Source organism: Danio aesculapii, chromosome 12, assembly GCF_903798145.1.
Source record: "Danio aesculapii chromosome 12, fDanAes4.1, whole genome shotgun sequence".
Taxonomy (NCBI): domain Eukaryota; kingdom Metazoa; phylum Chordata; class Actinopteri; order Cypriniformes; family Danionidae; genus Danio; species Danio aesculapii.
In genome coordinates this window covers 38,356,747-38,383,912 of record NC_079446.1, presented here as the reverse complement: position 1 = coordinate 38,383,912, position 27,166 = coordinate 38,356,747, and the positions used below count along the sequence as shown (strand labels likewise).

General features: G+C 36.6%; 1 protein-coding gene across 1 annotated transcript in view; it reads right to left on the bottom strand.

Moving 5' to 3' along the window:
• The window catches only part of LOC130238699 (protoheme IX farnesyltransferase, mitochondrial), a 67,548-nt gene that overhangs the window by 10,158 nt on the left and 30,224 nt on the right, over nucleotides 1–27,166 (bottom strand). Inside the window, exon 5 of the mRNA XM_056469796.1 lies at nucleotides 7,057–7,127. Within this exon, the coding sequence (XP_056325771.1) occupies nucleotides 7,057–7,127 (71 nt within the window). The remainder of the gene's footprint in view (nucleotides 1–7,056; nucleotides 7,128–27,166) is intronic.

Here is a 27,166-nt window from a genome sequence, read left to right as displayed (position 1 = left end):
AGATAATAAAAATAATAAAAAGCAGTTACTTTAAAACGCAACTTTTTTAGGTTCAAATCAATTAGGTTAACTTAAATTTAGGTTGTTTGAACATAAAACTATTAAGTTGTCCCAAAACAATGTCAATAATTGTGCAGTTTCAGCTCATTTTAAATGAGTCGTTTAAACGAGCAGCAAAATATTTGTGAGTGCACAAAACGACAGTGAAAAAGGACTTTTTATAAATAAATTTGTGAAAACAACAACAACAGAAATACTCCCCAAATGAAAAAGCTGAGATTCAGCTTTGCTCCGTCTCATGCATATCTCTGCCTTCAGGCTTACATCATAAGAATGTGACAGACATCAAAGAAAACCGTATCATCTTAAGTCAATGTAATAACACACTGACAGCCGTACGAGTGCGTGTGCGGGCGTAAACAGGTTGCGCTAGGACACATCTAATGCATGTAATGACACGTTCTGCTAGGTGACTCCACTGTTAGCGTGCTGTGCATTTGTGTTGGGCTCTCGGGTGTCTGCGGGGTGTCAGGCGAAGATGCACAACAGATGAATTCCTCATGTTATTGACAGCCAGTCTGACAAAGATGACGTATTTGTAAACATTCAAGGAAGCAATTTTCTAGTTGGGGTGACAGAAACAGAGGGTGTGTAACGGCTGTCAGATCACATCGGTGTGTTTTCATGTAAACGTTGCTCTTGAAATGCTGTATGCTGTGTAAATGGTGTAGGCTGTGTTTACACTAGTGCTTTTTCATTTTAATACAGCGTTTTAGAATATGGCCGTTTTTATTGCGTTTCATCCACACTATACAGCCTAAACCACATGATGTAGACTATTATGGCCCATTTCCACTGAGTGGTACAGTACGATACGTTTCACCTTTATCAGTATGTTTATTATTTACATATTATGTGTGTTTCCACTGCCAAAAGGATACCAATGGTGGGCGTGGTGTACAACAGAAAGTTTCAGGCAACGTCATTCTCACTCGAAGAAATGTCAAGTAAAGCTGTATATGCAAATATATGCATGTTCACACGTCATGCGAGAACCACTTCTCACAAAACAGATGCTTTATATAGAGAAATACTTCTGTGTGAATGTTTATTACTAACCTTTCTATGAACATGATTTGATTATAACTGCAGATCAATGAGAGTCTCTGCTATGTTACCAATTACAGTAAAATTACACACAGCATACATTTCGTCATTAATTGGGTTCAAAAACAACATGAAATATAGCCTACAGTCAGTGCGAACTTCTCAATGGTATCTTTAATCTTTACCAGCACATGTAACCTCTTGTTAGAAAGTAATTCCGTCATTCTGAGTTCAAAATAGTCCAAAAGGTGATGATAATAGTCAAACATGGCAGTTTGTTCATGTTTTAGATTGCTGAAAGAATCATTTGTTCCTTTGTTTTTCCAGCTTCTCCATTGCTTTTTCGCACTTCACTCTCACGTCTGTCCCTTTCTGACAGCATCGGATGTCAGAAGCACTTCAATAATCACACGCACGTTATCATCATCAGCTCAAGTTCGCTATTTCAAATATAGACGTGCGGGGAGCTCTCTGGAGAAAGTAAAACTGCTTGCACTTTTAGACGGGCTCGTAAAACAACAGGACATGCCAGATTTTATTCTTCTTGGCTTTGTGGCTGTTCATCAAGACGATGACAAGGTTTGCTTGAGCTCGGGTCGACCATGGCTCATTATCATATGTATATATTATTACGGTGTAATGTCTCGGTTGTGTTTTTAAAAATGGAGGTTCCTTTGTTTTCATTCTCCAGCTTGTGTATCATATAGACAGTTCTATCATATCATTAAATTAATTCTACAAGTTATACAATTACATTATTAATTTAAGTATTCAACACATCAACATTTTTCTCAGAAAACATATTTCTCAATGTGCTGTTGACTTGAAATGTTTCCCGGATGTTGATTTGGTTGAACAACTAAATAAACCGATTAATGCAAAAAAAATATATATATATCTAATTAATTTACAAATGAAGTTGTGTAATAAAATGAAATGACGCAGGGAAAATGTATTGAACACACGAAGAAAAGGAGGTGTAGAAAGGCAGTGAAAGCCCAGACAGCAGCTGAAATCTCTCAGTAGTTCTTCAGCAACCCTCTGCTCTTCGTCATTGTAAATTTATATCAGCTGCTTCAGTCCAGCATCTACATTAGTAGGATGATGAAGCTGAAACCAGTGTGGACATTTCAGCAAGACAATGATCCAATACACAGGCAAGGAAACTCTTAAATGCTTTCAGAGAAAGAAAAACAAGCTGTAGAATGGCCCAGCCAATCACCTGACATGAATCCAATATAAAATACAAATTAAAGGTCAGATTTGATAGACGAGACCCGCAGAACCATCAAAATTTTTACACTCAATTGAAGTCTGTGAAAAATAAATTGACACCTGAACAATTTATGTGACTTCATACTCCATATGAGAGGCGTCTTTAAGCTGCCATCAGCAAAAAAAGCCTTTTATATAGAGTATTAAATACGCTTCAGTAGTTCAGTACTTTCTCCTTGTGTCATTCCATTGTTATTACACAACTCATTTTCAGATTTCTTTGTTTCGTTTTTTTTTATTTGTATTGTTTGGGTTTTCAGGTTCAATTCCATGTCAACAGCTCCTTTTGAAATATTATTCCCTAGCAAAAACACGATGTTCAATACTCATTTTCCCCGCTGTAAATCAAATAAATAAAAAAAATAAATAAATAAATAAACTTTACTTTTGATTTGAGGGGGAGTTTGATCCACCTGTGCAGACCTCCAGCAGCATGGCTGAATTAGTGCTGTGCTACTGCGAGGGTAAATCTCACAGTAATTAAGCAGCTCTGGGGGACGTTTCCAGAAGTTTGAAATAGAGCACCATTTATCTGCACACCTCTTCTTTATCTTCTGCTGCTTTAGAGAGCGAGCCGGGACTTAAGCTGCAAGGAATGTGATGTGTTTGAAAGGGAGTGAAATTGTACAGCTATATGTTTTCCAAATGAAGATAAGGCATGACATAACAATGGCCTGCAAACCCAGATCACACAAGAACAGCTTTTAAAGCACATCATTTGGAAACTGGCAGGCAGCACATATGACTCACCTCTTCACTATCTATACTTTATCATTATAATAAATAATAATAACAGCTTGAAAAACTAATTTGACTTTTATATTACTTATACTCACCATTTCTGGTTAAATAGTTTGTGTAGTTTATTGGTGCATGTTAAAATTATTAACCCTCCTTGGACATTTTTATTCTTTTGAAAATATATCAAAAGTGTTTATTAATGGAGAGAAGATTTCTTTTCAACAGGTTTTTAAATATAATAATGGTGACAGTGCATAATATTTTATAAACAGTTTTTATATTTTATTACTTATCTTTCTACTTTACGATATTAGTATTCTGCTTAAACGGCCATGACCCCCCGTCTCAGCAGGGTGTTTTCACACCTCTAGTTTGGAAAAAAGTCAGGAAAGTGGGTGAGTCCAGCTTTGTTTACGTGGGAGTGTCAAGTGGCGAAAGAGGGAAAGGTCTGCACGAAAAGGGGAGTTTCAGTACATTTTCACAGCGGCAACAAAGACGCAGGGGAGATAAACAGTGACTACGCTTATATGGACATCAGTAATCGAATTATTTGCCTTAATCTGAATAAGACAATGATATGATTAAAGTGTTTACAAGTGTTGCTTTTTGAATGTTCCTTTCACGATCCTGTTTTACATGTTATAGCACATAATTCGATTAACGTCGTAGCGTCACCACGTTATCCACTTTTCCTCTGGAGTTTCATGTAATTTCGGGTGTTTCATTCTTAATTTGTCGACTTTAACGGCAGTTTGGCACTTTCACTTTCATTCAGGAACATTTCATGCATGCCCCCTGTAACAAACAAGATTTTGGATGTGAGGAACTGCTGGAAGAGTGTTGCTTTAATAGAATTTTTGATAACGCATAACATGACACAACACTGATGACCCATGTCTCCAAACAATTCTTCTTCTTTCACTTGTTGTAATTACGGTTGGCAACACAACGTGGCATCTCTCTGCCGTCTTCGAATCTATCATGCATATTAATGAAGTTGCACCTCACACACAATAGAGCGCGCTGATTGGCAGTCTGGAAACACTTGGAAGTCTTTCTCTTTAAAGTGCAGTTAGGTTATTAGGTTAACTAGGCAACAGTTACAGTGGTTTGTTCTGAAGCCAATCGAGAAAAAAAAATCTTAATAATAATATTGCCCTTAAAATTGTTTAAAAGAAGCCCAACTAAAAGACTTTCCTCAGAAGAAAAACAATATTATAGGAAATACTGAAAACATCCTTTGTCTGTTAAAAATGCTTGGGAAATATTTGAAAAAGAATACAAATTTCACAAAGCCATTGAAGTTGACACAGATAGTGAAGTTATAAACCATGCCCTCTTATTTCCTCTGAAGCAGGACTGAGTGTGCTCTTGTCTTTGATTGTGAGTGTGTGTTTGAGATGCAGGATAAGCCAGGGTGTTTGGTTTGGGCTGTTTAGATTACGGAGACTGCTCGAGTCATTTGTTATACCCTCACGTCAACAGATCTGCCCCTTCTGTTGTTGCAAAGTGACCCTCAAGGGAGTGAGAGAGGGCAGGGGTCCTGTTTGGTTCAATTCCACTAACACACCCAATTAGTGTGAAGTAATGGCTGTCAAATGTGAGATACTCTGCTCGAAAACATGTGTAAAAATGAAAGAGATGGACACAGAATATGTCATTACTGGCTATTGTTGTGATAGTAATAGGGCTGCATGATATTGAAAAAATCTGGCATTGCGATATTACGAGAGAGAGAGAGAGAGAGAGAGAGGTATACATAATAATATATATATCATAAAACAGTGACTGTCAATCATAAAAGTGTCTGTCTGTCTCTCATATATATATATATATATATATATATATATATATATATATATATATATATATATATATATGTGTATAGAGAGAGAGAGAGAGATGACATGTGTGTATCTCTCTCTCTCTCTCTCTCTCTCTATATATATATATATATATATATATATATATATATATATATATATATATATATATACACGCACATAAAACAGTGACTGTCAATCATAAAACTGTCTGTCTGTCTGTCTGTCTGTCTCTCTCTTAGATTTATATATATATATATATATATATATATATATATATATATATATATATATATATATATATATATATATATATATATATATATATATTAGTTATTAAACAACTGAAACTTTTGCCTATTCAAATGTAAAACTAATGCAAATTCAAGATAAAGAAACTATTTCAATTCAAAATATGATTGTTTATCAGAATCTTTGTTTAACTTGTAACAGATTTCTTTATGTAAACAACATACATGAAGAAATAAACCATCAAGATCCTCAAACGGTTGGCTTGAAAGCCATACTTATTACAGAAATAAAAACACAGGCATGTAAATGCCATTTGAATTTCAAAACAATCAATGCCATTAAAAAACAAAAATTATTTCCATGTTGGATTCTAAGTAGACTACAAAAAAATGCCAAAATACAGGCATTGCAAATATGGAAATTCGAAAATTATAATAAAAAAAAGCGTTGAATACAAACAATTGTGCTCATTGAAAAGTTGTATTGCTGAGAGTTGAGAACATTAATTATAAAGTAGGAACAATTTTGCTTAGTCCTCCTTTACATTCAGCCAGCTGCTAAGACAGTCCAGTCTGTTGACATTATTGGGGCACAATGTGGCCCTTTTCTTTTGAATGATGTGACCTGAGAGTGAGAACAGTCTCTCACAAGCAGAATCGCAGAATCAGCATATGAATTTCGGTGCCACTGGTGCAGCGACAAGGACGTAAGAAGCATCAAAGCATCAAAGGCACACACAGGTACGCATTGTGTCACAACAAAGACTATAGAATTCTCACATGGACTTTAGTCACACCGTCTTGAAACATTTAATTCTAAACAACTTTTAGGGATACGGACACTGTCCGTTTGTTCTTGTTGCTAGGAAACAAACACACGCACACACATACACACTCACACACAACGTGCGCACTACAGTGCACACAAACGACTCCCTTCAGATTCATCAACACATACGATCGCATTCATCAAATTTGTTTAAACTAAGCGTTCTAGAGTATGGCTATATTGTACAAGCAAGGATTCTGACACAGCAACGTGAAGCAGATGCTTTACAAAAGTTGCGTGTAAGGGGGGAAACTGTCTCTGACAGCTTGCGACATCATCTGGCACTTTTATTGAGTACATTTACATGGACACCAATACTCCGACTGTAATATGATTAAGATAATAGTTTTCAGCTTTCTTCAAAACACTTTCTTTTGTGTTCAACAGATTAACGAAACAGATTCCCTTTAAGTCTTCAAATCCATTAACATTGCCCATTTGTGAAGACTGTCATGATAAACAAAACACTAAAAAACTTTTAGTAAGCTTATTTAACACAAAAATAGAAGAAATCCAGTTGAAAATAATTGGGGCTTTATGATAACCAAACAGAACTCTTCTGAATCAATTTAGCAAGCTCGTCTAACAGCATGCAGAAATTACACCTGCATCCCACATTAAGCCCACAAAACTACAACAAAAATAAATGAGTCACCATCACTAATTGAGTGGTGTACTGTCGTGACCCATGGTTTGTCAGCAGTGGAGTGAGACGGGACGAACAGAGAAAGGCACACCTACACAAAACTGGATCAGGTTACACAGGACAGGTGCACAAGCGGCAGACCAGCGCTACAGATATCAAACAATGGCATATAGTTTCTGATGCCAGCAGGCTCAGCTACACACAAACACTGGGCTACTTGAGAACCATGTGCAGAGTAAATGATGAGCATAATGAGAGTAAGGGAGACATTTTTGCTCTTTACAAATATTTGGTTTGCGTTTGCACAAGGCAAGCATGTTTGAATCTAAAAAGCTTTTAAAACACACCCCAAAAGTGAGAGTCAAGAGTTGTCAAGGAGCTTACCTGATCTGTCCTCTGACCAGGGGTCTGTTTTTGGTACGATTCATGTTGGAGTCAAAGGGCACCTCAAAGTACTGTTAAGGAATGGAAAAAAAAGAACATTAATATATGAGGTATTAACAATACTAAATCTGTACAACACACATGCATTCATAAATTTGCACATCTAACTTTTAAACACTGGTATTGTTAAACACATATCCTCTTAGTAAGAACCACCAACATTTTTTGTGTAATGACCAACAACTACACACACATACAAAAACACCTCTTCAATTACATTGAGACATTTCTGTTTTATTAATTTCTTAATACCGATTTCTCTATACGCCATTTCTCTACGCCATTTCTCTAAAATAAAATAGCTAGTTAGGGCATTTACGCATTTTGACTTAAAACAACAAAAAATATGCCAAGTTTCGTAAATCAATACCAAAGTCCCTTTGAGGCAAGTCACTTCACTCGGTGGCCATCTTTGAAACGTTGCATGCTCGGGCATTCTGTTTGAATGGGGAACATCAAATTCTCCAAAAATGCTTGCCAAGCTTATGATTACATTTCATATTAGGAATCGCCAACAAGTCTAAACAACAACTGTGTTTAGTTTTATTTCTAAACAATCAAATCACACAAAATCTGCAGAAACTCACATCTGGTCTGAGCCCCTCCCCCAGAGAATGGTCAGTCCATAGCTATCAATGATTGGCTCCTGTACTAGAATGCGGGGCTTTATTCACCCTTACACTTTCCCCCTATTCAAAACTCTACGACTGACATATCTTGTGTATTCTATATAGGGCTGCACGATATTGGAGGCCTTAAACACAGATGAACACTTAATCATAAACTTTCACTCTATTTTGGTTAAACTCTACAAATCACATACATTCTGTGTCTCCTGGGCAACTTTAATTCAGACTCAAAATTGCAGATCTGCAGATCTGATGTGACTATTGCAGGTGTGCACATTGCTAAAACGATATATTGTGCAGCCCTAATTCTATAGTCTTTGTCAATTAGGGTTGGGTCGATAGACGATGGATCGCCTCTCACTATCATTGTTAAACCTGATATTTCATTCATCTTGTCTCTATCTAACGACTCTTCTGTCTTTTAAATCTACCAGGTAACGTGTCACAGTGTCCGTACACTGCTTCAATATTTCACTTTTACGCTTGTATTTAATAATTTTAGTGAAAACATCAGATACTATTGGTTGGTTGCTGTTGGTTGTGCAGCTTTTTTAACCAACCAAGTTTGTCGACGCCATTATAACGACATCGATCACACTGCCTATTCATGCCAGAGTCCCGAGGAAAAAGTGATTGACAGGTGGTAATTTGTGTGTAACTTATCTTTATTTATTTATGATTTACTTATGGATAAAACAAAGACCATGCGGGTCAGGTAGTTGAAACGGCTACAAATAATTAATTTGTTATGAACTAAATATTCATAAATAATTAATTCACCACTGCCTACCACGTCGATGTCATCGTCCATCGCAATGTTTTACATTAGACATTGTACGATGACAAATTAGTCAACATCGCCCAACCCTATTGTCAATACTAACCGCTAGGGAAGTTAAATAAATTGCATTTGGTGAAATAACTGTGATCTTTAAAATCAAAATAAAAACCTCTAAATGATAATGAAAAATTTTTATTTGAAACTTAAGATATAACAGATCTTTGTATAATAAAACAAATACTACCAGCACAGCTAATAATTGTTTGCACCTTTTTCTTTGTGGCATATAAAAAAAAAACAGCAAAAAAAGCTTAAAGACTTAAAGACAGGCACGTTTCTCATGTATTCTCTGAAACATCTGCTCAAGATTTCCAACAAACGCATGAAATTCAAACCCATAAATGGATCGATATGAACGCACGTGTTCGAGACAGAACGACAGAGGTTGCTTAGGTGCAACAGGGACGATTAAAGTAAAAAAGGTTTTCTGTTTTATGGCCTTCTGCTGGGGAGTCTGCACAAAACCCACCTCGGGGAATCTACAATGTGAGAGTAAAACACAAACACATGGGGCGTTTAAAGCCAGAAAGCGGTTATTCAGTCTGTGAGAGACAGCACATGCACCTAATGAAGAAAACAGATAGCTCACTTTTCAACCCCAAGAATTTCAGGATCCATTTCTCCTAAAATATGGCCCCCATAAAATAACTAATAAACAGATAATCCATTCCTCTTTTCCTCTCTTAATTTACTGTCCGTTTGACATCGGAAAAGAGTCCACTATTAAAAACGCTCTTGTTGTAGATAATACATTTCACGTAGACTACATTTATATTTTGCTAGATGCCTCAGAGAATGGGACCTGTACCCACTTGTGGAGGACAACAGGGGGAAATGCATATTATCTGTGACGGTGCGTGTCTGTTTGGAATTCCCAAGCATCCTCTGGAGTTTAAAGAGGATCCCTGCTAGTGCTATTTGCACAATTGATAACATCTATCAACCGCATGATATTTCCCATCATGCATTTCAACACAAAAGAATGTACCAAAATACAGTCCCTCAATGTTTAGACTAATGCATGAGGAACGGGCAGGTCAATAAAACATCTCAAGGAGGTAAAACAACAAACTTGGTGACAAACGTGTCGCGGGAGATTGATTGTTTTTCATTTGGTTTCAGCTATTTTTGGCCGCGCTTTCAAACTCGGACCAATGTCATCCAGAGTGATAAAGTAGCCTAATACAGTGCAGAGGAAGTTGAAGCCCGAAGTGTGTTGTATAAAATTGGAGCGAAGCGTCTGCTGAGTCTCAAATTTATTCTCCCGGCCGTCAGTGTTATTGCACTGGAGATCCCGGACGGGGCAGGGCACAGATGTGGCCGTTTCTGAGGCCCCTGCAGTTTTAGGGCCGAGGTGTTAATTCTATTTCCTGGGTCAGGAAGCGCGTCAGAGGGTCGACCGGAGCGAATTTCTGCTGCTCGGATAGTCTCTCAAGTATTAGCCGGATGCTAACATGACTGTTACAGAGTGTATCTTGGCTACAACTGCAACATTTTAGACCTGTGAGATTTCAAATGCCTTGTTAACCTACAAAAGGACAAGAGTTTACGTTAAAAGACTCCCAGTAGTAAGTAAAAGCGAGATCTGGGACAGAACACTGGCTAATGTATTAGTAAGCGAACCCAAAAACGTGTATTGACAACTTATTGAGAAATGAACACAAGTTTTGAATGTTTTTGATGCTTAATTCGCATGCATTGTCACGTTTCACAGATTTTGTCTCTCAGGGTGGTACATCATCTGGTTCACATCATCACCCCCAGACCCCCGACACTTCTGCTTCAGTATCTTTATTGCCGATGAAGATCACACTTTTAAAAAAAGACACTGTAGAAGTGTAAATGAATATGAATAGAGCACATGAGAATACAGGCTGTCATCTCTATATTTAAGGCCCTGAATAATCAGAATTTTGTCTTATTTCTACAGTGCATCAGCACTTGTTAGAATGTGTCAACATTGTTTCTTCAACAATGAAAAAGCATAAGTCTATATTAGGGCTGGGCCAATAAACAATATTCGCAATAAATTTTACGTCAATAACAATGATAAGCTCTGGACTTTTTTCCTCTATACTGATCTAAGAGCCAATCACACAGCAGAAATGTGCAACAAAGGAAATCTAAAGTGTGTTGATATTAGAGATGTACCGAATTTTCGGCCACTAAAAATTTATTGGTATTGGTATTTACAGTACTGTAAAAATACTCACAAACGCCTCTGTCAATGTTTTCAAACGTGATTTACCTTACATCTGAACATCCATAACAAAGCTTTTTCCTCATAAATCATTTTTGTTCAATAGAGAGCCAACTCTTGTCCTTTTGATTAGCATTGTTTCTTTTGTGTAATGCAATTTAATTAACCGAATTGCAAAGTATGTTGCATATACATCCATAACGCATGCTTATTTTCCTAACTTAAAATATTAAAAAATGTTTACAGATTACAGTTTACAGGCCATCTTACCACAATTTATCTCCTCCACACTGTCCCGTGATGACAATCAAGCATACACATTTTTTTTAAAACACATAAGGCATTAAATAAATAATATTTAATATTTAATACTTGTTTCCTATCTAAGTGCATTGTTTTTTTTGTGATGGTATAACGCTATTGAAACTGACACCATTGCTACTTATTGATCCCGTGGTATATCATATTACCGTATTACTAAGTCTACTTTCTATGTGAGTTTTTACTGCAAATGTCACATCCATAACACTGCAATTGCTCGGGTGTGTAAATTTTTACACAGACCAAATAACGAGACGTTATTGCAAAGCAATGTAGTACAGCAAATTCCAGTGCACTTTGTGTGCGTATCAAGAAGCCTTAATCCTCATTCCACTCTTATCGAGACCACGGAGTCTGAGTATATTTAGAAAACGGCTACATCAGCACAAGAGTGATACTGCAGAGTTCACTGTACTCAGGGCTCTGGGTTCACTCACAGGGAAAAGCGCTGTGACTGCAGCAGCGTGACGGGACAAAGTGACAGCCACAGCAAACAAATGCTGCCTGGACTATGAGACCGTACTAACTAAAGCTGATGAGAAACTTACTGTAACACTGACAACTGTTTACTGAAGGGAAGTGCATCCGAGGGCAAACGCACTTACATAAACATGCAAACAAACTGAAAACTCAAATATTCTCATGAAGAGAAGCGCACGTGTACGAAGACATTTACAGACGCAGCTGCTGTATATGAGAAAGACATCGACGATGATCAGGGGTAAAAGTAAACACCACCTGCTTAAACACCTGCTCAGCAACTTTTTTTATCCCTCTCCACCTTTGCAAACAAAAACTACAATCCAAATTCTCAATCAACACTGCGCACATTGTAAGCACATGCGTTTAATGATGATTCCTCATGCTGTCAAAAGTCCAGGTGCAGAAACAGTTCAAAAGTGGACTTAATAGTCCACTGCTTTAACAAAATTACCTGCCAGATTAGAACAACAGGTTGCAAATCATTTCAAGCTCTTCTTTATCAACAGTGGTTCAAGTTCAACCTGAGCTACGTGATTTCTTTCAGGTTCCTGGAGAAACTGTTGGCCAGACCACTGCACTCACCATGCAGTAATTATATAGAGTGTCTGCCGCGCTAAGATTCCACTTTAAAGGTGAATGAATGGATCACGGTCTGCTGAATTACAATTACAAACTCTACCATTTCCCTGTTTTGTGAAATTCAACAATGGAGAATAAAAGTTGGTAGGAAAAGAGGCAAGATCTCTAAAAAGTCTTCAGTTATGATTTAATTATTTAACAATCAGCTGCACGGACTTCCTTCCTTTCACATCTGGAGAAGCAATGTTATTGAATGAATCCTACAGACGGGATGTTAATGATGCTTTAGTGTCCTATAAATTTCAGCAGTATATAGTTGAAGTCAACACCATCCCTGCGTCCAAATATGGCTATTTCCGTATTATATACTTTTTTACACTTAACAGTTATTTTTTTAAAAATGGTAGCTGTTGTAAATGAATATAACTGTAAATATATAGTAAAAACTGGGCAATACATTAACAGCTATTAAAGATATGGCGTTGGCTTTTGCACATTACAAATTTTCCTTTTTTAAATGACTTGAGTCTGAACTGAAAAGTAGCTGGATGCTTATATGGTGTACACTACCTGACAAAAGTCTTGTCACCTATCCAAGTTTTAGGAACAACAAATAATAACTTGACTTGTAGTTGATAATTTGGTTTTTATGAAAGGCAAATGCCTCCAGATTATGCTTTTTTACCAAATAAATTGATCATTATTATTTAATCAGGACAGTAAGGTCTGACTTTGCTTAGACAAAAGTCTTGTCACTTAACAGAAATAATGTCCAGAATAGAATATAAAGTCATGGTGCAGTGGAAAAAGAATGAATATTGTGTCTGACTCTCATGAGCTTGGACGACTGCATCCATTAATCTCTGCAATGACTCAAATAACTTATTAAAAAAAGTCATTTGGAATGGCAAAGAAAGCAATCTTGCAGGACTCAGAGTTCATTAAGATTCATCTTCAATGCCTCCTCTATCTTACCCCAGAAATGCTCAATAATGTTCATATATGGTGACCTGGCTGGCCAATCCTGGAGCAACTTCTTTGCTTTCAGGAACTTTGATGTGGAGGCTGAAGTACGAGAAGGAGCGCTATCCTGCTGAAGAATTTGCCCTCTCCTGTGGTTTGTAATGTAATGGGCAGCACAAATGTCTTGATACCTCAGGCTGTTGATGTTGCCATCCACTCCGCAGATCTCTCGCATGCCCCATACTGAATGTAACCCCAAACCATGATTTTTCCTTCACCAATCTTGACTGATTTCTCTGAGAATCTTTGGTCGATGAGGGTTCCAGTAGGTTTTCTGCAGTATTTGTGATGATTGGGATGCAGTTAAAGAGGTGATTCATCTGAAAAAAAAATCTACCTTCTGCCACATTTCCAAATGATTAACTAAAAGTCAAGTATTATTAGATGGATGACAAGACTTTTGTCAGGTAATGTAGATGCTTATATATTATATCCGTATGAAGTTGATCTAGATTTACATATCACAATGAACTTTTCAGTTTCTCTTCAGACCAGCTACCACTATACACAAAGATATTTACCACAAACTTTTTATTTTCAAATGTAACTAAAATAACATAAGATAAATATATTATTACTCATTTTAACAGGATAAGATTATAAAACAAAATAAAAGGGGAAAAAAAAATCTATATTTTGCAAGAAATGTCATTTTCACTTGATTCCATTTTGAAATACTGATTAGACGGTTTACGTTTGAATAATTCATTTCATTAGCCACCATTTTGATGTCAAATCAATCATATAATAATGAAAAAATACAATTAAAGACCTAATTTGAGGGAGTGAAATCTAATTACATGTAATTATGAAAAAAATAAGTTTCATTTACATTAATTCCCATGGTCTACATGTAACAAACATATTAAAACCATTTCCCATATTATTGTTAAATATTATAATCAACATCAAAATAAATTGAGAAAAATTACACAATTCTTTTAGCTAAATCACACAGCCATATCTAGTAATGCCACTTTGGAATCCATTTGTTCTAGATTCATTTTGGGAACTATTTAACATCCCTATTCCCTGCTATCTCCACACAAGAGTCAGGATACAAGTCCTTCTATCCAGCCTGGTATCTGAGCTGTGATCATTTGGTCTCTCCAGCTTGGAGCACTGCGAAGAACCTGGCAGCAGCTCAGCTGGCACAGTGACAGGCTTGATTAATGGCCCGCGCAAAGCAGAGTTGAGTGCTAAACTGTCCACATGCTAATCAGCCAATTACAAATGTTCTGCTCTACACTAGCGCTGCCTCAGTGCAAATCAATGTACTTAGTTTCGTTTGCCAGCGGCCACTGGAGAAGATAGGGGGACTGGGAATGCTTAGGGATGCTGTACTGCAGAAGAATGGACAAACATGAATACAGTAATCTGTGCATCATCAGTTTAACTCAACTAAAGACTTGGTCTTGGTAGTCACACTAAAAACACAAAAAAAAAAGGCACCATTAACTTCACTGTGGGCCTTTCTTCTTTTTTTTTTGGTTTGGTTCCAGCACTTGCTGATGTTTTTGCAATGTTTGTTCCAGTTATTACGACAACATTAAAAGGTATTTCATGGTGATGACATAAGATGGATGAGTGCTGTCTAGTTCAGTTGGGTGTTGGAGACAGAGGCTAAGCCGGTGGTTCTAGAGGCCTGAAAACCTCCTGTGGGAAAGACAAGCTAGTTCATCATCTTTGGCCTGATGTCACTTCACATAACCCAGCTCATCATTAAGGTGAGCCTTTATTTCGCAGTTGTAATCCCGCCAACACGGCGCATCCTACTGCGACGAGGCCTCAAGTTACAAAGAAAGAGCCAGAATGGCTAACGATTCTGGTTGCGGTGAGGTAAGACAACTGTGATGGATTGAACATTAAACAGTCTCATTAATGATCACGTATTTTGTGTTACAACAAAAACAACAAGGACTCCCTAAAAAAAACTTGGGGCAATTATAAGTTAATCAAGCCACTTAAAACCAAGCCAAAATAATCATTTCTTCAACAAATCTGGGGTACATAGCACAATCAACATAACAATGGGCCTGAAATTTTAGGCAATCTTTTTAAATTTGGTGATTTGAGAGTTTCATGTTCTTCACTAGATGTTTAATGAAGAAACTTCCCTCAAGTATCCGCCTTGCGTAGGCATGTTTATGAACAGAGCTTTCTACTAAAAACCCTCATTAATCATGACCCTGATAATCAAAGCTCAATTTAAGTCTCTGGCAAACTAAACAAAGACACATTTGAGTCATACGATTATTTTTACAGAGGACGCAAAGATATTCAAGGCCACATTAGGCTTTGATACGATGGGCTAATCGTAGATTTGATTTACCTGTGATATATCAGTAAAGATTAAATGTTGACATTCCCAGATTACCATTAAGACCATGAACTGTTTGTGCAACGGAGTCGTTTAATATCAGCATCTGTGAGGATGTCAAGCAAGCATGTGTTTATCCAAGAACGCATGAGTATGTGTTTAGATTATATCTGGTGCCTGCGGCTGTGTGTGACAGCATAAGTCTCCTGAGAAAAGAAGTCTTGCAAATGCATGACCCTAAAATGCTTGCTTACAGTGTGTTTACATACAGGCGTAGAGCTTATGTCTCCATAGAGGTGGAACTCAATTCCCTGCCATTGTTGAATTTGTTGCCTTCAACAACATGTGGCGAAAAAGCATTTCTTCCAAACATTCTTGCCAACGGATGTTGAAGTTTACTTCCCAAGAGGCTGGATCACTTCAGGCGGCCACGGTTTGATTGCACTTTTAACATTTCACCTCAACAAAGATGTGACATAAGACTAAACATTCTTCATTAAGCCATCTCCCCAATGGACATTTGAAAGAAGTGGTTTTCTTATCAAGACATTCATGTCAGCACCCTCTCCATCTACTTGATCCATGAGGCAGAGATGTCAAATTTTCAGCCGAAGAGACAAATATTCAGGCATAACATGCAAAGTATACACACATTCCTAGTGGTATCTCACCTATAGAAACTCTTTTCAATGTCTAATCTGCCTGTTTTATTCTCTTTTCTTTATCAGCAGTTTGCGGTAAGCGCTTAGACATGTCTGGACACGGGTCACAAGATCTGTTTTCTCTGCTGCAACTGCATCTATCTTTCTGCGAAACTGCAGGCTGCCGTTAACTCCAAGACCCCAAACAGTGTTTGCATTCCATAATTAGGACTCCTTTTCACATCCCTACACGTTTATCTGCCTGCACACTTTAGTCAGGACACCAGGAAAGGTAGATAAAGGATTAAGTCGAATGAGGCAAGAACATCTATTGATTAGAGTTGAACTAACGTTGAACTTGCGAAGCAATCTAAGAAGGATACAGAAATATTACAATTCCTCTCAAAACCTATAAGTGGCCATAAAATTATATCCTACACTATGCTTTCATCTAGTCATTTTTGAGAATGTTTAACATGAGGGTTGCATTTAAAAAGTTAAGGTAAGGGGATAGAATATACAGTTTGGACAGTTTGTAACCCAACTATACAAAGTCCTTACAAAGATAGATATACAAGTTCAGGCCCGGATTGGCTAATTGGGAGAACCAGGAGTATTCCCGGTGGGCCGGTCCATTTTTTGGCTGCGAGGGCTGATGTCCCTAGCTGCCTGCACTCACAGTCATTTTCATTTATTTATTTATTTATTTATTTGACCATAGCCTCACTCTTTTAATTCATTATTTTACCGCAGCTCCACTATTTTTATTTATTTTCTCGCAGCCCCATGAGTAGAATGTAGCCTGCAAGTTAATGATGACGTAATTATCATTCGACTCCCCAACAGCAGCATCTTGCTCATCAGCTAAATCATTTAAGAGATACGTGAGAGATGAAAATTTTATTATATAAAGGAGCTGAAAAGGCCAGAATTAAAAAAGCTGAGAACATTTTTCGTTAAAACCAGCAGCAGCGAGAGCACAACAACACATGAAGACGATGAAGCAGGCAGTAAGTTAACGTTAAGCTAGTTAAGAGCAGTGCAAAAAACGATGTCTGCAAACCACCGTTTATGTACCAAACTTTTTCCTTGTACTGTAGCTCTTCAGCAGCAGTAGCAGCCTCTTGTCCAGTTTGCTTCTAACAGTGAAGAGCCAGGCCACGTAACATTACCAAGCACCAGAATGGGCAGGTAGGATTGACAATAAGTGAATATAAGAATTTGAATAATTAATATTAATGAATATTACACCTGCTGAATGAAAAATGCCCTGAGACAATTAATAAAATCAGATGATTCACTACATTAATAAATCTGATTTAACTTGATCAGAAAGCTAAAAAGGGGAAAAAAAAGAAGCCATCATTAGAAAGTAATACTGTGGTTAAAAATGTCTGGCAGATAACTTGTCAGCAATACTTGTTTTATGCTTTATTTTTGTTTAATGATATCTGTAAACAATTTTGCACAGAATATATATTCAGATATTGCAGAAAAGGACAGTGTGATGTTTTAAAGAATAGTGTTGGAGATTTAGCTAGCCTTTAATGTTCTTATATTTATGAAAAATATCTGAAGATATAAAGCAGCTGTTTCCTTGAAAAAGATATGATAGTGTCATTCGAAAATTCAATACATGTAATATAAATCTTTATTTTATACATATAGCCTAATATATATATTTGTATTTATTTGATATTTTTTTAATTTCAAGGTTTGGATAGATAAGAAAATAGATTTTACTACACATTACATTGTGTTAACTGTTCAAATAAATCTTCACTAAAGTACTGAATTGGAAATGATGTTATTTTAATATAGTCAGTCGTGAACTGAAATGGGCCGGTCTAAGGCTTGAAACTCCAACTCCGGCCTTGTACACAGGTGTTGCTGCATCCCAATTTGCATACTTATACAACATCCTAAAAGTATGTACTTTTTTGTGAAGAAAAAACATTTGAGTGTGTAACAGAAGAGTATACAAGCTTTGGGACATACTACTTCCCCATTAACAGATCGTTGTGTTGCTTAGTTTTGAGCCTTGTCAATCATCCACACGTCAGCCACATTTCTGTTGTATTTAATTTCCTAACTTATTGGAGAAGCAGCAGCAGGTTAATCTCCTATTCACAAGTCTTTCATGTAGACAAATCTCCTCAGGTCTTTGGATGACTACGAATTCAGATGTTAACGTCCAAACATGTCTTTATAGAAGTTCAGTATTTTTGTTGCAGATGAAATATAGCACAAGCGACTATTGTTGTATTTTTAGATACAGATTTTAGAATATTTAGATTTAAATATGTTCCAGTTGGCTAGATATTAATTAACAGTCATATAAACATCTTAACCGAAGCCTCTCTATTTGATGGTTGGTCTCGTGCGTCCATCGTGTTTGTAGTATATTTACACTTTTCACCTGCATTTGTAGTTCTAATCGAGTTCCCGTCCAACGCACTGTGGGCAATATCAGCGGTTAGAGTATGGACGCTTCTACACTTAAAATTTTGACCAGAAATAGTAAACAATTCGGAAACCTTTGACATACTCTTTTCAACATACTACGATTTAGGACACACTAATTCTATTTTCATATACTATTTAGGACGGATAGTATGCAAATTATGACTCAGCATGTGACTCCTAGTATCGGAGATATCCAGCTCACTAAATTTACTGGATACACTATAATTTGCTGGGACAGTTTGACAAGGCTGCCATTCCAATCTCCTCAAGGCTGTCATTCTAAACTGATTTAATTCATGCAGACAACGCACGAAGACAAGATCGTGTTGAAGGCCAAATAATGAGAGAAGAACATATGTATTCTGTCAAAAACGGTCAGCGCTGAGTAAATATCTAAGAAACTGGAGGTCTAGACATGGAAGATTGTCTGAATGGCTCAAGCTCCAAGAGTCTTGGATTTGATCGCCATCCTCTCCAGCATTAAAGTTGGTAATTACAAAGCAGACACTAATTGTGGTTTTTCAAAACCCATATGACAGGGTGCCGAGCAGCAGCATCCATGGAAACCAGCCCTGTTATTAGCCTGAAGGCCTCTGACAGATGGGGTATGGATTGAGTTAAAGATGCAAGTCTTGTTTTAATGGGGGCCTCAGATTAACCTCCGTTTAAGGAAAAACACCAAAAAGAAAAAAAGTGCTCATCATTTCAGACCAATTCTGCAACCATCAAGGCACCACTGGAGAAGCGTTTGAATTATTCATGACTAAAGAACAGTGCCATCCATGCTAACAGATGGAAGCAAGATGGTTTTGAAGAGCTTGACTACGTGCAAAGAGTTTCTGTCAACCTCAGTCCGATCTCGCTTCATGCGTTTGGCCCTCGAGACCCTTTCTACTCTTCTTCTTGTCCCTTAGTCAGGCTTGTCGAAAGCAATGTCAGGCTGCTAGCTCTGCTGTCAAGTCCTTTGAGTAAGTCGTCAACCATCTGTCGCCATTAAACGAAGCAAAATGGTTCCTGTCAAAGTGAAAGCAGATTAGCTGGGATGACAGAATGATGCTTCACTATAAAACGGTGAGAGGAAACGGACAAGCTGTGGAGAGTAAGAAAAAAATGGCAATGGTCAGTTTGGTGTGTAAAAATAAAAACAGCTGCCTGGATGCTTGGTGGCATTGTGCATCAAGGTTATTATCGTTAACGAAAACGAATGAAAAAATTAAAACTAGACTTGAAAACATTTTTTTTTTTAAACTAGAACTAACTGAAACTATTGTGAACATACAAAAGTAACTGAAACAAAATTTATAGCAAAAACATCCTTCGTTTTCCTCTTTGTAAATGTATTTAATACATACTGTATGCCTTTTAGAAGTAAATCTATTTACTTTGCGCTGCCAGGTGTTTGACCCATACAGCACCTCAGAGTCAGTAATCCTGATGCCATTGGCCAGACCAAGCCAGTCCTCCTCCAGTCATCCTCGCTGTTGCTCCCGTGAACAAAAACAACGGCTGGACATGACAGCAGCATGGTGACAACATTAAATATGATCCAAGCAGAAACTTATAAGTATTAATTTAACCCATTTATCCCTGATAATAGGTTTTATTTCTGTATTAGTGATTGCGATAGGGAACGAATCGTTCTTTTCAACCTGATCTTCTAAGTGAATCAGTTGAACTAGTTCACCAAATCGAACTGAACCATTTGAAATGATTCATGTCTCCAGTGAGCACTCTTATCCACAAACTACTTACTTTTTATCATTCCTGATACCCCCTCTGACTCGAAATAAACCAATATATACGGAGTTATTCAGTTATTAGAACAGTACACTGAAATCAGATTTGATAAGATTTGACAGATTTGACTGCGTATGCGTGATTCCGCAGGTGAATTGAACACAAACAGTACATGACAGCTTGCTGGGACTGAACTAAATTTGTAACAACTGCAGCGCAGTTAAACCGAAGACTTAAATGAGAGGGTCTGGCGAAACGTTTATTTCATAACAGAAAGTCATAATGAAATTTAAATAAGTGAATCATGCTGGGTTGCAAAACTTAATTGTAAGAAACTTTTCAGATTATGGTGATGTTTTAACTGACTGAAATCATGATTGCTGACTACATAATTTTGATATGTTGAGTCCAAACTAGGGATGGGTATCATTAAGGTTTTAATGGTATTGCTACTTTTATCGATACCACTTATCAGTTCGGTACATTTGTAGTGTTTTTTTTTTATAAAAGAAAAAACTAATTGAACAGAATTAACAACACTTTATTCTATTATAAAATATAATTAATATAAAATAAATTAAACCAATCATTGTAAAACAAATAAATAATTTTTTTCTGTAAAAGAATGTACAATGGTTTGAAGGAAACTGACTCTTAGTTTTAAACCATTCTTCTGGATAAAAATCAAAAGGTTTGCCTCTGGCAAAAGTCAGGATCTTTCTTGGTTTATTGTGCGCCCTGCAGTTGAAAACACCATCTTTGAGTTGCAAAATGCAGTTTAATGAGATGATGTTCATGATTTTTCATTAGCGCATTCACATAAAAGAGTTAACAGTATTTTGGGAGTTAACTGTGTTTTTAATCCAGTTTTTTAGCATCTTGCAATGTAATGTAGCATAGTTTATTATTAGGCTATTCATAGGCAATATTTGTAAATACAGCTGATATAAAAGTATTTTTAATGTTTAAGATTTATTTAGGCTACTGCAAAAAAAAAATAAATAAAAAACTGTTTTCATTGTAACCTAATGTGTGTTTATTTAACTAATAATATTATACTAGTTTAGGTGATTGACTGCTGGCATAACGATGTGGATGATGTAACATTACCGTTAGCTAGGCAGTCCAAAACTTTTCATTACTTTTCATTGCAGTTAATGCACTTTTGAAAGATATTTTCACTTAGCCAGATTATTTGCGTTTCCACTTATACAAAGAAAACAACTTGTTGTGTTTGTTGCAACGGACATTGTCACTGTCCACTCAGGAAATACAACTCGTTTAGTTCACTCTGCAAGCTTACGAGTTTTGCACGAGTCTGTGTCGCGAGCTATGTGTGTGCGCTTAGTGCGAGCCTCCTCTGAGTGTGCGCACACTGCCGAGCATTTCTCATGTGAGATTGCCAACTGTGCAGACAAATATCAAGTAATCGCAAATTAGAAAAGGTTGGTCCGTTAAATTATGCTACTGTAAGTAATGTTTATTCAGCAATAATTGTGAAGTAATGATAGCAGAACAGTTAACGTCAGAGCTTATTGATACTTCGGTCTTTTATAATGTAGCACCGATACTGGTAAGTTACAGAGTTTTGGTACCCATCCCCAGACCAAAGATGGAAAGATAGTCACAAAAGATCCAGTCCACGTTAAAAATCCAAACTTCTAAACTCAGAAGCAACCCTACACACATATTGTAGGGCTGCTGTCTTGTGGGCTGTTGAATTTGAATTTGAGGATGGGTAGATGGCGGTGTTCATGTGTCCTCTGAATACATGTTGCAAAAATATACCTTTGGTTGAGTTTGTATTATACAACATTTATTCTGATGATTTTGAATATTGCACCTAACAAATCTCCTAATTTACAAAAAAAAAATAAAAATAAAACTAACACTGAAACTAATAAATACTAAACTAAAAATAAGCAATTTCAAGATATAGAAACCAATAAAAACTAGTAAATCTGCCTCTAAAAACTAATTAAAACTAACTAAAATTGAAAACAAAAAGTCAGAACTAAATAAAAACTAAAACCAATGAAAAATCCAAAACTATTATAACCCTGTTGTGCATCTCCCATGTATTTCACACATTTTGAGGTTAGCCCCCTTTAAGGCTTACTTCGAGACTCAATTAAATGACAGGAATCCATGCTCCATAAACCACACAAGCTCGACCACATACAGGATATGGCTAATCAGCAAATTAGAAGCATAATCTCAAAGACGCACACTTTGACTTTGACATACATGACTCTTCTGGTGGTTAGCCAATTAATGCAAACCACAAACCTGAGCTTTGATTCCAGCCTTGTATTGTCTTTAATCAGAATTTTATCAAACAGGTTTTTCTGTATATATCACCGTGATGAAATCAATGAGGAATGTGTTGAAGAAATGCCAGTGGGAAGATTCCAGAGATGTGAGGAAAAGTGCAGCATGGCCAATCCCCTCGATGGATGGAGAAACAGAAAATTCGCTTTCATCACCTGCCTATAATGAGAGCAGCGTCCTGAAACCAACGACAGCTGGCTGTTTAGTGCTTTTGTGTTCCCTGGATTAAGCGAAACAACAGATAAAAGACAGAAAACCCTTCAAAACGTGCAAATAAAAGATATGGCTCTACACTATAAAGGCTTTCGGGTTTGGAAGGAATTTCAAAGAATTATACTTAAAGAAAGAGTTGCCAAAATAATTGTTAAACATATAACATGACGAAAGAAAATATGGTAGAAGCCGTTAGGTTCTTAGGTGTCATTTGTGAATAAGAAAGAGAATGAATACAAGAACACTGCCTGAACTTCAAACAAAAATCTAACAGCCAATGGATCACACTAAAGAGGGCAACATCTGCATTTGACATGTAGCTGGAAGAAGCGTCCGCTAAACACTGTAAGATGAAGTCGATCCTGCTCAATGTCATGTTTTAATCCCAAAGAAACTCTGTGGAGTCGCATCTGTAAAGATCACAGCAAGGAATTAGTACTTGTGCAAGTTAGCTAAAAGCTGAAAAAAGGGAGTGAGAGAAGAGTAAATGTTTTTGTGGGGATTTTCTTTCAAATCTCAAGATAAGACAACAGTATGAAAGCACAAAAATTAAAGTCTAAACAAAGAATATGCTAATAAGAATATAATGAAATGGTATATTGTAGGGTTGCACAATAATCCGGTCCTAAAAAGTATCGCAATACCCTGGCTCTCAAAACGATACGATACAGCATTTTTTTTGTACCGGTACTTTTGAGTGACAGCTGTAAATCATGTCACAACAAATGTGATATGCTGAGATTTATGGTCATATTATTCCCATCCATATATTAATATATACATTTGTAATTATATATGAATATGACAGGATCACTGTGTCATGAACATTAGCTATGTTTCCATCCAAAAATGTGAAAAACTTTGTGCAAAACTGGATTATCACATAAAAATACGTGCAAATAAAGCAGCGTTTCTATCCAACGAGTCAAAAAGAACAAAATAGTCACTTCTTGATTATCTGGCGCCAAATACAAACAGTAAAAACTGAATTTTCTGCAGTAGAAGAGGCTGCGTGAAACTTTTCTTAATTTAATACATGACTTGCGCATCAGAAGGCAATCCTGACATGCAGTGAATGCGCGGTGGTGTTTGGAGGTCATTAATAATATAACACTAATACTGAAACAGTTAAGGTGTTTTATAATGACCAAAACAGCATTTCAGATGTTTTACAATGTGCTCAGCCTGCTGGTTTATCCATTCACACATTTTCATCATCGCATGATCTCTTATAATAAAATCACTTGACTTTTTTAATGCACATACTGGAATTGTTCCGTAAAAGTGTTTCCATCGCAGTTGAGGAGCATATTTTCTTATCGAATAAAAAGTTTATCCTACTCAGTGTTATGCGCATTTTATTTATTTATTTTTTTTCAAGATTTATTTTTGGCCTTTATTAGACAGGACCGTAATGAGACAGGAAGTTGGAGAGAGAGAGAGAGAGAGAGAGAGAGAGAGAGAGAGAAGGTTGGGAAATGTCCTCGAGACGGGATTCGAATTCAGGACGCCCTGACGTGCTACTGCACCATATGTCGGCGCGCTAACCACTAGGCTATTGCGCTGACTTTTATGGCAATTTTCAAAATGTATGCACATCTTGACGTTTCCATCAACCATTTTTTATGCACATGAGGACCAAGCAACATCTTGTATTGCTTTTTACAGCATTGGCTGAACTAGTCTGAAAAATATATATGCAATTTATGATATGATTGACATTTTAAATACATTAAACATGTTCAAGATTAAAGTTTTTAAATTTCTGAAGTTGAGTAACTTAATTTCTTTTTAATGACTGCATATGTTAAGGTGGTCAAGCTGAGAATGCTGAGTAGTATATACCTATATATGAACTTCAGATGCAAAAACCTTGTGCCATCTGAAATTTTCTTCTAAAATGACCATTTTTCTGAGACTCCTTTTATTTTTGTTCACTTATTTCACATTAAAGGCAATGAAAATAACTTTAATTGACATAAAAGTGAAATTACTCAACTCATAGGAGCTTAAGGGAAAATGCTAATTTTAGGAGAAAAATTCAGATGAAACTTAGAGGTTTTTGCATCTGAGCTTTTCATATAAAACTCATTGAATGGGACACATTGCCAAGTTTCTGCTTTAAAAAAAATTGCCTTTGGTAATATTAGTTCAGAGTGGCATGTGAGAAACAGACATTGACACAGAGCTTGTCTGGAGTCACAAAGTATCACCGCAAAGACAGGCCTGCAGGTGAGTCATACACTAAACACAGTCTACCAATGGCTTCTTCCGCTGAAAAATCCCTACCACACCTTTTAAGCCACTTACATGGACAGTAATCAATAATTATACCCCTCTAGTCAGTCAAGAGTGACATGGTTTCGTGACAAAACATCAGATGTCAACAAATTGCCAGCTCAAAGAACCAAAGTGAGCGTATGTTAAGCTGATGAGGGAGATGAAAATCACATACAGGTGGCTTTTGATCAATGCACACCCAAAGATGCATTAGCAAACTTTTAAAATAAGGAAGAATGCATACACCACTTTTGAGTGGTGCTGTTCAAAGCAGGATAATTTAGTGGCTTGACACCAAAAATGGGTCAAGAATGGCTACTCCTTTACGTTGAGAGCTATTATTAGTCAAAAAGTATGTTTTTGTAAAGAAATTTGCAAAGCAGCAACTGGAACTCAAAACAAAGTGTGCAATTATGACTAGCTAAATGTAAGGTGGCTGCCACTTTGGACTTCAAGAGCTTAATCATTTAAACCAGCTCTTCAAGTTCTTAAAAAAAGTCCAACTGAGATAAGCAGGACAAATACTGCAGAAGTTCAATTTACCTTTGGCTGGTTTATTAGGCCTGTAGAAGCTCAATAACATCTGTAATTCCAATTTACAGCAAAACTGCCGTTTGTAATTCAATCAAACTGAATTACTGCTAATAGGACATGATGCAATCTCAACGCTCCACTCCTGGAGATGACTAGAGGTCAATTCTGTGGCATTGGAGGTGCTCTGCATGCAACCAACTCTTGCAAGTTAAAATTAGCATTCAACACAAGCCTGTGAGTGTGGTGCTAACAGGGCTGCTTTTGATAATTAGTTACGCATCTCAGAATTAAACAAAGTGTTCCTATTGGTGTTGGCTGCTACCTTTATCAGGGTGCAAACAAAAGTAGACTTGGTAAACATCTAGCTTTAACCAGCTAACACCGGAGATCTTCCTTTGAAATGGGCAGACATTACTGAAGATCACTGGTTTAGGCAGACGATACCACCACCAATGATGTGGCAACAAAACTTTAAACAAACAAATCCATGTTGAGACTGCTGCATTAGCATTAAAGTTGAATGTTCAAGCATTAGATTCACACTCTAAAAAGTGCCTCACTGAGACTTTAACGAATGTTTATCAGAAAATAAACAGGTAACCATTTCATTGATGACCCTCTCACACCAACAAAGCAAGCATACTCATATAAACACTCCTGTGAAGTAAACAAGAAAATGGCTGACAAGATTACACATTATTCCTCAAATGACAAACGTCACTACCCTTCATTTCCGCCACTCTTTTCACTGCCCACTATTACATTAAATTACAGTGTTGTTTAGGTGCTCGGATCCGCATTCACTTTACAAATGAAACACCTAATTTTAAAAATCATTTTGTTCCAAGAAAGAACATTGGCTGCAAATGGAAATCACAAAAATAGCTGCTGCTAATTTGGACACGTCAAATACCTGCTCGTCTTCCAGAACTCAGGGAAAATGTAGTTCAGCACAGATGGGTCTTGCGGTTATTTTCAACTTCCAAAACTTGTCAACCAGGCATACTAAGACATTAGATGCAGAGGTGTTTGTAGGGCTGGGCAATATTGCAAAAAATAAAATCATCACGATATCACGTTTCATATCATTCGATATCGATAATTATTGAAAATATTATTATATAATTCATTTAGGATTATTAGGATGTGTTTTTTTTTAACCACTTTATTTTAATTTAACAACATTACTAAGGTAAATAGGTTTTAATAGTCAAAAACAAAAATATTTAAACAAAATATGTAATCCCTTTATAATAAAATAAACACAAATGTTAAAGAGAAACTTAGACTTGATAAATAAAATGTTAAAGTGTGTGCAATGGTAAAGCGTAAATACTAAACAATCAAAGCTAACTTTAAGGTGTGAATAAAAATGATACAGTAAACCTCAAACTCGGTCAACAACACAAATTCTGATAATCAAATCTAAGCTTTCAAGTAAAGGAACCAACC